The sequence below is a fragment of the Nannospalax galili genome, unplaced genomic scaffold (assembly GCF_000622305.1).
Source record: "Nannospalax galili isolate Female #2095 unplaced genomic scaffold, S.galili_v1.0 scaffold1144, whole genome shotgun sequence".
NCBI lineage: Eukaryota > Metazoa > Chordata > Mammalia > Rodentia > Spalacidae > Nannospalax > Nannospalax galili.
In genome coordinates, this window is record NW_008351634.1 from 1,002,595 (window position 1) to 1,014,185 (window position 11,591).

An 11,591-nucleotide genomic window follows, 5' to 3' on the forward strand; every position below is an offset into this window, starting at 1 on the left:
ATTTTTTTATTACATTTAGCTGGGAATGATGGCACACACCTTTAATGCCAGCACTCTGGAGGCAGAGGCAGGCAGATCTCTGTGAGCTCAAGGCCAGCCTGGTCTACATATCAAGTTCCAGGCCAGCTGGGGCTATAGAGAGACCCTGTCTTAAAGAAACAAAAGTCTATTATGAGCATTTATTTATGCAGTGGGGGCGGGGCATGTAGGTGCTTCCCATGATGCATGTGTGGAGGTCAGAAAATAACTTGAGGGAGTCAGCTCTCTTCTTCTACCATGTGGATCCTGGGGATCAAACTCAGGTCATCAGGCTTGGTAGTAGGTGCCTTTACTGGATGAACCATCTCCACAGGCCCAAGTTTTGGATTTTTTTAGATATGGGCTCACTATGTAGCCCTGGCTATCCTGAAACTCATTATGTAGACCAGGCTGTCCTGAAACTCACAGGAATCTACCTGCTTCTGCCTCCTGAGTACAGGTATTAAAGGTCTACACCACCATACCTGGCCCCCAAGTATTTTTTTTCAAGATTTTGTTTGTTTTTATTTTATGTGCATGAGTGTTTTGCTTACAAGTATATAAGTGCATCATGTGCATGTGTAGTGTCAGAAAAGAGTGTCAGATCCCCTGGAACTGGAACTAAAGACAATTGTTAGTCACCATATGGGTGCTAGGAACTTAACCAGGGTCCTCTGGAAGAATAATCAGTGCTCTTAACCACTGAGCCATGTCTCCAGCCCCTCAAGTATTTTCAGGAGTTATAGACAAAACTGAAATATTTGTTCTCCCCATCCTTTATTATAGTCCTGTCTTCCTTTACTTTGTAAAACCTGGATTGGTGGATAGCCATCCCATCTGTAATGAACCTTTCCATATATATGCACATATATTCTTATATGATTTTTTTCTGTGTTTAAGTTACAAAATGATTAATGTAGATATTGTTCTACAATTTGATTTCTATAACATGATTTTAACTATTGATAGAGAATTCATTATTTTTTTAGAAAATGAAGTATTTTTTTTCCTTTAGTAAATCAGGTAATTCATTGTATTTAATTTCTGTATAATGTTTTGATATAGAACTATGCCATGTTTTTCAAACCCTTTTCCCTGTCAATAAACAGTTTGGTTATTTCCTGATTTATAAAAATCTTAGTAATCTTAGTTTTTTATGTGTATGAGTGTATTGCCTACATGTGTGTAGGTGCACCCATGTAGTGCAGTGCCCTCAGAGGTCAGAAGAGGGCGTTGGATCCCCTGGACGTAGAGTTACAGACAGTTGTGAGCCACCATGTGGGCGCTGGGAATCAAACCCATGTCCTCTGCAAGAGCAGCCAGTGCTCTTAGCTGCTGAGCCATCTCTCCAGCCCTCTTACTTAGTTTCTTTATCATATAGTAACCAAGTGCCAGTAGTATTTAAGAATTAAATTAGTCTTAAGCTCTGGGTAGTTTATTTTTGTTTAGTTTGTGGAACTAGGGATTGAACCAAGGGCTTTCTGCATACCAGGCAAGTGTTCCAACAGCTACACTCTCAGCTCCCATGCTGGTTCTTATGAACTTTGTCATTGTTTTGACTCCCTTTTTTGCCTCACATTGTTGATTGCTTAATGGTGTCTTGTTCTAGGGTTTGAAAACATTGCATCTAATGTTGCTTTCAATCCCAGTAGGCAGTCCTTGATGGAAATGCAGAGTCGGCATGGGGCAAGAACAAGTGACTCAGAGCAGCAGGCTTACCTGGTTCAAAGAGGTGAGTTACTTAGGAGTTACGTTTCCAGAAAATTAAAATCCTACAAGGTTAGTCCTAGCAGTTAGAAGCCAGAGGCAGGCAGTTCTCTTGTGAGATTGAGGCCAACCTGATCTACATAGTGAGTGCCAGGCCAGCTGGAGGTACAAGGATACCCTGTCTCAAAAAGAGTTAAAGAAAAAAAAAAAAAAAAAAACCCTACAAGGACAACCTTTGAAGAAAAAAATAAAAATAAAAATAAATAAAAGACTATATAGAATGGGTCCAAAATCAAACTACTCAAAATACAGCACACCTTTCCCCAGAATTCCAATCTTCAATACACTCTAATTTCAGACCAGACTCTTCACCTGCCACATAAGGCCATATGTCACTCCAGATTACTGATACCCAATCTGAATCATCCCTTCAATTCATCCTAAGCCCTTCCTTGCAGATATTTGAAGGTGTCTTAGTTTGTGTCTTTGTTGCTGTCATAGACACCATGACCAAAAGCAACTTGGGGAGGAAAGGATTTATTTCAGCTTACAACTCTCTTGTCATAATCCATCACTGAGGTAAGTCAGGGCAGGAACTCAGGCCAGGAGAGGAACCTGGAGGCAGGAGCTGAAGGAGACACCATGGAGGATACTGCTTACTGGCTTGCTCCTCTAGCCTGTGCCAGTCTAAGGGTGCCCAAGGGTGACACCACCCACAATGGGCTGAGTCCTCCCACATCACTCAACAATCAAGAAAATGCCTCATAGGCCAATCCAATGGAGGAAATTACCCAACGGAGGTTCCCTCAGTTGACAACTGAAGCTATCCAGCACAGGAAGGTTTTGCTTTGTTTTACATTGCTTTCGATGCTGGAAGTTGATCCCAGATCCTCATGAAATGCTAAGCAAGTACTCTACTACTGAGTGCAGAGCTGAGCCTCACCCAAACCTCATTTCTATACATTTGTTTATGCAGTGTTCTTTCCTTATACACATTCCTGTCTTATTGCTCACCTGTGAATCTCCCCCCACCCCCCCTTTTGGTCTTTTTAAGACAGGGTCTCCCTGTAGCCCCAGCTGGCCTGGAACTCACTATGTAGACCAGGCTAGCCTTGACCTCATAGAGATCTGCCCACCTCTGCCTCCTGAGTGCTGGGACTAAAGGTGTGTACCACCATGCCCAACTTGTTACCTGTGAATTCTTACTCTACATTTATAACCCATTTCAAATTCCATCTTCATAAATTGTTTCCCTCCTGAACTTTCAAAATACTTTATTTCTCTGCTGTTTTATGTGTTTGTGTGTTTAAATCTACATTGAAATACTCTATTAAATAAGGTCCCTGAAGTATACATCTTTGCCTTCTACCTGGTATTTGGTACATACTATTAGCATTTATTGAGCATGTACTATGCCCAAGCACTGTGCTGACTTCACTTCCTCTGCATTCCTTCTTTGATTTTCAAAAAGATTCATGTGGTGTATGTTACTGCTTTCTTACAAAAGGCAAATTAAAACTTGACAAAGGGGGCTCAGCAGTTAACAACACTGGTGGTTCTTGTAGAAGACCCGGGTTTGAATCCCAGCACCCACATGGCAGCTAACAACTGTCTGTAACAACTGTCCCCTGGAACTGTCCCTCTAGTTCCAGGGGATCCAACAGCCTCTACTCTCCTCCTTGGGCATTGCACGTCATGGGTGCACACCTACATGCAGGCAATCCATTCATACACATAAAATAAATTAATCAATTAAATAAATAAGTAATAAATAAAATATATTTTTTAAAAACTTGACAAGGTTAAATAACCCAAGATTGCAAGGCCAGTTAGAGGCAGAATTAGAAGTAGAATTCAAGGTTATCTGACTCTGACACAATATTTCACATAATAAACTATCATTTAATTCTGCAGTAGATTTGGATTTTAATTTCCTGACCGAAACCGATGACAGGTTTCAAAAGTGTGATGTTGATGTATTGTGTTGTTGTTACTGGTTTGGTCTTTTTGAGACAGGTTCTCCCTGTAGCCACCGCTGGCTTGGAACTCACTATGTAGACCAGGCTGGCCTTGATAGCAAAGATATCCTCCTGCCTCTGCCTCCCCAGTGCTGGGATTAAAGGCGTGCACCCGGCACATTATGCAGTTTTAATACTCTACTTACAAAGTTCTGCAATTTATAATAAATTACCAAAAGGAAAGTATTATCCTTTACATATGAACAGAATAAAAGTCAAGACATAAGATAGCTGAAAAAAAGCTGATGGCAATGCCACTAAGAAGACGTGGGCTTAAGATGTCATCTTAAATTTTACAGAGCAAAAAAAAGATTCTTAACTTTATTTGTAAGTGCTAGAGCTGCCCAAATACCTTCCACACACTGTCCCAGTTTCACTTGTGATACTGTGATAAAATACTCTGTCAAAAAGCGACTTAGGGAAGGGTTTATTTTAGCTAACAAATCCAGGTTACAGTTCATCATTGGTAGGAAGCCAAAGTGGCAGGAAGTTTAAATAGTCCCATCATATCCATAGTCAGGAGAAGAGAGAAATGAATGTGTCCATGCCTTGTACTCCACTAGTTTTCTCAGTTCTTTTTATTTTTGAGCTTAAAAATTTCTAGTGTCCCAAAAGGACCAAAAAAAAAAAATTCTAGTTTATTTCTAATAAACAGCACTTGATACTTGACTCACAGATTTTATTTATAAAATAAGAATAGAGAATTTATTTATAAAATAAGAATAATGTTTTCTCTGTTCTTACATAATTCAGTACCAAAGGCCTGGGAATGTTTCACACACAGTAGGCTGGGTCTTCCCATATCAATTAATATTATCAAGACAGTTTCTCACAGACATGCCCACAGGCCAACAGGATTTACACAGTCCCTCATTGAGACTCTTTCCATGTGATTCTAGATTATGTCAAACTGACAATTAGAGATAACCATCAGGAACAGAGATGTCTCATTGGTTAAGACTGAGGACTGCTCTTGCAGAGGACCAGAGTTCAGTTCTTAGTACCAATATCAGGCAGCCCACACCCACCTGTAGCTCCAGTTCCAGGGGATCGAACATCCTCTTCTGGGCTCCATGGGCACCTGCACTCACAAGTACACACACACAGACACACATACACACCACACATAATTCAAAATAAATCTTAAGGGGCTGAAGAGATGGCTCAGCAGTTAAGAGCACTGACTACTCTTGCAGAGGAACTGGGATAGATTTCCAGCACCCACATGGCAGCTACAAACTCTCCTTGACTCCAGTTCCAGGGGAATCTGATGCCCTCTTCTGACCTCTGTGGCACTGCACAACACGGGTGCACTCACATACATGCAGGCAATACACTCATCACATTAAATAAAATATAAATAAATAAATAAATCTTAGAAAAAAAATTAAAGTAGGGCTGGAGAGTTGGCTCAGTGGTTAAGAACACTGGCTGCTTTTCCAGAGGACTTGGGTTTGGTTCCCAGCACCCACATAGCAGCTAACAACCAGCTGTAACTGCAGTTCCAGGGAATCTGATGCCCTCTTCTGACCTCGGTGGGGATTGCATGACATGGGTGCACTTAACATCATGCAGGCAACACACTCATACAATAAAATAAAAATAATAAAATATTTTTAAAAATTTTAAAAGGCGTGGTGGTGCACGCCTTTTAATCCCAGTACTCAGGAGGCAGAGACAGGTGGATCTCTGAATTCCAGGCCAGTGAAGGCTTCATAGTAAGACCCTGTCTCCAGAAATCAAAAACAATATTAAAAATAACCAACACACACTGGTTAATTGAATAGCACTGCAGGGTTTTTGTTTGTTGTTGTTGTTGTTGTTGTTGTTGTTGTCTTATTGAGACAGGGTCCATGTAGCCCCTGGTGGCCTAGAACTCGCTATATAGACCAGGCTGGCCTTGAAGTCACAGAGATCTGCCTGCTTCTGCCTCCTGAGTGCTGGGATTAAAGCTGTGCTTCACCATGCCTGGCTAGTACTACAACTTTTATCAACAGCAAGGAACCAATGTTAGCATACGTAGTAAACTGTTAAATCTTGGAGAAATTTCTCTGACTGTTGTTTTATACTTCCTTTCTCTTTTACCTTACCCAACAAAGTTCTTTTGTGGGAAAATTATTTGAAAGTAAGCGTAACAACTAAGTGTGGTGATTCATGTCTATAATCCCAGTACTTGGGAGGCAGAGACAGGATGACTGAGAGAGAGTTCCAGGCCAGCCTGGGCTACAGGAACAAGACCTTTTCTCAAGAACAAAACAAAAGTGCTATACATGTATGAAAATGTCTTAATTGAAACCCAATGTTTTGTACAATTAATATATACTTACAAACGGGCTGGAGAGAGGGCTCTGTGGTAAAGGGCACTTCCAGAGGACTCAAGTTCAGTTCCTATCACTCACATCAGCAGCTCACAACTGCCTGTAACTCCAGCTCCAGGGGATCTGATACCCCCTTCTGGCCTCTGCAGGTACTCAAACACCTGTGGTATACATACATACATACACATATATAAAGAATAACAAAACTAATATTTTAAATATATATACACTAATTTAAAACAATAAAAACATTTTAAAATAAAAAAATAAACATATATTTAAAGAGAAGATGCAGAACAAGTAAGCACACGGCCTGACATGAATATTAGCCTAGGGCATTTTAAGCATCAGTGTCTCAAAAAAAAAAAAGGTGAAATGACATAAAGGAAGATACCAGAAGTCAACCTGTGGCCTCTACGTGTGCATTTACAGGTGAGTGCATATACATGCACATTTATGCATATACCACACACACAAATAAGGTGTAGAGCAATTGAGGTAGATATCCAGCATCGTCCTCTGACCTACACACACACACCCCTACAAAAGATTCCTCCTTCAGTTGTATAGTATTTGCTTAGCATGCTTGAGGCCCTGGTTTAATCCCAAGCATTGTAAATAAATCTGTGAAAATGCTTCTTAAATTTGCTGGACATAAACTACCTCTAATAGTCATCCATATCATTAAATTCAAGTAGTGTACTTTGAAGCAAATAAATGTTAAAGATCATTTTCTTTGTCATTCTCCAAAAATGAAGTTTAGGGAACTGAACCAATGTCTAGGCTAAGACTCTTAAAAAGACAAAATGGTGTTCATTGGTCCAGAAAGATTGGGTAGAGACACCAGGAGGCAGAAGCATCAGTGGCAGTTTGTATTGATGCAGGATCTGGTTGAATCAGGATCTTTTTCAAATACATTTTGTACTTAAGCACACCCTCATGGCAGTAAAGCATGTGGTGGAGGAGACTGTTCACATCATAATGAACAGGAAGTAGAGAAACAGGAAGAGGCCAGAGTGAGGATACTCCCCCGCTGCAATGACCTGTTTCCTTTATTGCCCCGGCCCAAGGGGTCTGCAATGGGGTACCTGGGTTGGGGAGTGGGGATGTATATGGGATGGGGCAAGAGAAATGGAGACAAGACAGGTTTCTGATCAAGTCTCATTTATTGAAGCACAAGCATGTGGGCGCGCAGGGATCTCGGAGCGCCAGCTGCTGGCGTGGCACCAGTCTCTCGCGCGCCGCTGGGGTGCGCGGGTTTCGCATACCGCATTGCTGTTCGGATCCTTGGCTCTCCGCGGCTACCAGATGCTGGCGACTCTGGGGGTCGCTGTCAGCTGCCGGGCGAGTTCTGTTCCAAGCTGCCGGACACTCCCTCTGTGTTCGCGATCCGTTGGCCACCATCTCGAGGGGAGGTGCAGGAACGGTGAAAGCAGGATCTTCGCGAGTGAATGTTTACGAAGGGACAGCCCCCTCCGGAGAGATTGTATCACGTATCACAGGCGGGCGCAGTGAGACACAGAATTCAGTGATACAGCTTCAGACAAGTGATACAGCTCCGCTTTATTGGGGTGAAACCAGGATATTTATAGTGTGGAGGCAGTAGCAAAAGCCTTAGTTGATAGGTGCTTTGTAGGATGCCCCATTTACATGTGGTGGTGGGCTTCTATCAGACTGTCAGACATTGCCTGAAAAACCTGGCAGTTTCTGAGCCAGAGGACATGTATCTGTGACGGCCACTTCAAAGTGAGTCAGGAAGAGAGTAGGAGGCGCCCCGCTGAGAAAGGGAGTCTCTGCATAAGAACGCCGAGCCAGCCTGCGGCTATCCAGACATGGAGAGAATGCGACCTAAAACAGCAGGGGTCCCCGACACAAGCATGAGTTTAAATAGAGAATGAGAACAGGGGAGCAAGGAATGAGTAATCACATCAGTCAGAACACAGGGGTCCTGATGTACACTAAGGGAGGAATCTATTGATTAACCAAGAGCAGAGCTATTCACCTAAACTAGAGCAAGGCCATGGGCTACTGGCCCCGGCTGTGAGCCAAGGTTGTGAGCCCCGGCTGCAAGCCAAGCCAAGGTTTTGGGCCAAGGCTGCGGGCAGAATGGAAAGTTGCCAGCTTAGGTCTGTCAGCAGTTTTGAGAGGCAGCTGAGACTCAGTCTACCAACATGCTGAGCCTCAGGCTCCCAACACTCTATATAGGTTCTACCCTCTAAATGTTCCACAACTTCCTCAAATAGTGCTACCACCTGGGGTTGGACATTCAGTACGTAAGACTTCTGGGGAGATACATCATACCTAAATCGTAATAGGCCTTTCTGAAGATTCAGGGGCCCTGCCCTGATTCCTGCTGAACCTCTGGGACCTAACACTGTACCTGCCTTTTTCACCTGTCTTCCTCAACTCATCAGTATCCCAGCACAGTGCAGTACCCTGTACATCCAAGATGGTTCATGAGGATCGGCTGAAAAAATGAAATTATTGTCTGTTTCTAAGACAGTCCATGTCCTTCCAAAAAAGCTCTCCCAAGCTCATTTAATTGCTCCCTCTTTTGTTTATATCCTCATCCATCTCTTAGTCTCTCACAGATTCATCTAGTACACCCATGTTATGCAATACCTGTGCAAGTCAGAAGAGGGTGTTAGGTTCCCTAGGCACTGGAGTTGGGGACAGTTGTTATCCTCCATGTGGGATCTAGGACCCAGGTCCTCTGCAAGGGCAGCCAGTGCTCTTAACCGCTGAGCCATCTCTTCGGCACCCCCCCTCACCTTTTTATGTGTATGAATGTTTTGCCTCCATGTAAATAGGTGCACCTCATGCATGCAATGCTTACGGAGGCCAGAAGAAGGGATTGAATATCCTGGAACGGAGTTAGGGACAGTTGTAAGCCAGCATGTGGGTACTGGAAATCAAGCCTGGGTCCTCTGCAAGAGCAGCCAGTGCTCTTAATCACTGAGCCATCTCTCCAGCCCCTGTTCTCATAGATCTTGATTAAACTTGTGATGTGTTTTAAATTCTGGAGTAAGAGGGAAGCAGATATTATTTCTAGATTTCTCTGTGCGTGCATGGACATAACTTCCACTAATGACACAAAAGCCTATGTTATTTCCTACTGGATACTGATTAAAAAGTTTAAGAGATGTTCACATTAACCATCAGTTACTAAAATTAAGCTTATCAAGATGGAACTAATGGCATGTCATTTCCTGCTTATTCCCAGGAGCTGAGGATATGAGCTGGAGGCAGCAGCAACCAAGTATTCCAATTCATTCTTGCCCTAAATGTGGGGAAGTCCTGCCTGACATAGACACATTACAGATCCATGTCATGGATTGCATCATTTGAATGTTCATGTTTCAACTCCCCAAAGCTGTTGGTAAATGTCAGATTTTCTCCTCCAAGACTTATACTTCTAATTTGTTCTCACTCAAATATTTGGTCTCATTATTTCCTGGGAAAGAAAACATATGTATCCTAAGGAAAGTATCTTACAGATTTCTGTGAACTTACAAAATAGAAACCAATTGCCACCCTTTCAGTAACAAATCCAATGTTTTTTCCCTTTTTTTTTCTTTAGTGTTTGTTTATATAAATCATTGAATTGTTCATGCAGTCAGCCAGCATGGGACACCATGTGAATGAGCTCATGGACTTACACGGAAAAAAAAAAAAACTTCACTGCTAAAATTTAAGATGCTTTTAAGAGGCAGGAAAATTCAGATGGTCAGGAAAATTCTCTGAAGTTTGTTTGGGCTTTTTTAGGTAAATTGTTCATCATCCAGTTGGATCTTTTGTGATAAAATGTGTATGAGTATGCTCCAATTTTACTGCAACCACAGTAATTACACTGAAGTTACCGTATGGCTCTTTGTGACTGAGCACTGTGAGTGTTCTGTTATTATCAGGACAAGTAGGGGCTGGGATGTAGCTCAGGAGTAGAGTGCCTTCCTAGCAGTAAACTGTGTTTCCTATAACTATTCAGTGTTCCCGTTACCTTGTTTCTTTGTACTGCAGATATGTGGCCCTGTAAAATAGAAAGTTTAACTTTAAAAAGAACATATGTTTTTTTCTGAGATAAAGTAGCATCTTTATAATCCCAATAGTTATTACAAGATAAAATTTTTCTACAAATCTATAATATTGCTTGTGTGATCAGGACCATCATAATATGTATTTTCTGTATTAAGCTCATTTAGCTTAATATAACCTTAATATTAAGATGTCTTATTAACAATAGATATGAGCAGATCCTTTAATAGAGACCAATACATGTTTGAATTAGAACTTTCTAAAAAGTTGAATAGACCCAGACATGGTGGTACATTAGCACACCTATAATCCCAGCACATGGGAGGCTAAGGCAGGAAGATCACCAGTTTGTGGCCATCACTCATACATAGAATAAATGGAATTTGTCATATTTTGTGTAAAAAAGACTAGCAAGTACTAGACAAGTCACAGAAGTAAATAGTATCTTCACATATCCAGATCCTAAAACATTTAAGAGAAAATTCTTAAATCTCCTTTATTATATTTATCATAAACTCTGGTTAAATACACATGTATGTACGTTTAAATAAAATTTTAAAAAAAGTTAATGTAAAGGAAAATGCTTTTCAATTTACAATTATCCTCCTGCCTAAAGTGTTTACCCTCACTCCGATTCAATAGGGATTTATTTTGGAAGATTCCCCTACTCACACCCAGGAAGAAGTTGTTAATGACATTTCTGAAATAACAATAAAAATTTTCTTTTCTTAGCCAGGCGTGGTAGCCCATGCCTTTAATCCCAGCACTTGGGAGGCAGAGGCAGGTGGATCTCTGTGAGTTCAAGGCCAATCTGGTCTACATAGTGAGTTCCAGGACAGCTGGGACTACAGGGCAACCCTGTCTCAAAAAGACCAAAAAAAAAAAAAATCTTTGAGTTTCTAGTATAAAATTCTTTATCATTTTATACTAGACAAAATAGCATCCCAAATAGAAGAGGAAACCAAATGGTTTCGCATTTAAATTATTGGAAAATTCTTTTACTTTGTTCAAGTAAAAATATCTGAAGTGAGAACATAAACAGTCTTAATAAGCCTGTGACCAGATCACTCATTTGATAATTTAGAGCATTACAGATGAAGGCAAGTTCATGTTTGAGGTTTGGATTTGGGGATTTGGGGTTTTGTTTTGTTGTGTTTGTTGTTTTAGGGGTTTTTTTGGTTTGTTCTGTTTCATTTTGGTTTGGTTTGGGGTTTGGGGTTTTTTTTTTTTTTTTGAAGTGGGGTCTCCCTGCAGCCCCAGCTACAGGGCTTGGAACTCACTGTGTAGACCAGGCTGGCCTCAATCTCAGAGATCCACCTCTGCCTCCCAAGTGCTGGGATTAAAGGCGTGTATCACCACGCCTGTTAGGCAGATGTCTGTATACCATTTTCACAGCAGCATTATCCACAGTAGCTAAGATACAAAAGCAACCTGGGTGTCCGTCACTAGGTGAATGGTTAAAGAAAATATGGTACACATATAGAAGTACTATTCAGCC

At 41.4% G+C, this 11,591-nt stretch overlaps 1 protein-coding gene across 2 annotated transcripts in view; it reads left to right on the forward strand.

The window, feature by feature from the left end:
• Optn (optineurin) overlaps positions 1–11,023 on the forward strand; it is a 66,908-nt gene extending 55,885 nt beyond the window's left edge. The window contains exons 13-14 of one of the 2 annotated variants that reach the window (XM_008848533.3): positions 1,668–1,750; positions 9,285–11,023. In XM_008848533.3, the coding sequence (XP_008846755.1) occupies positions 1,668–1,750; positions 9,285–9,409 (208 nt within the window). In that variant the 3' untranslated portion in view covers positions 9,410–11,023. The remainder of the gene's footprint in view (positions 1–1,667; positions 1,751–9,284) is intronic. The other variant, XM_008848535.3, reaches the window with a different exon arrangement.
• Positions 11,024–11,591: the final 568 nt, after the last annotated feature.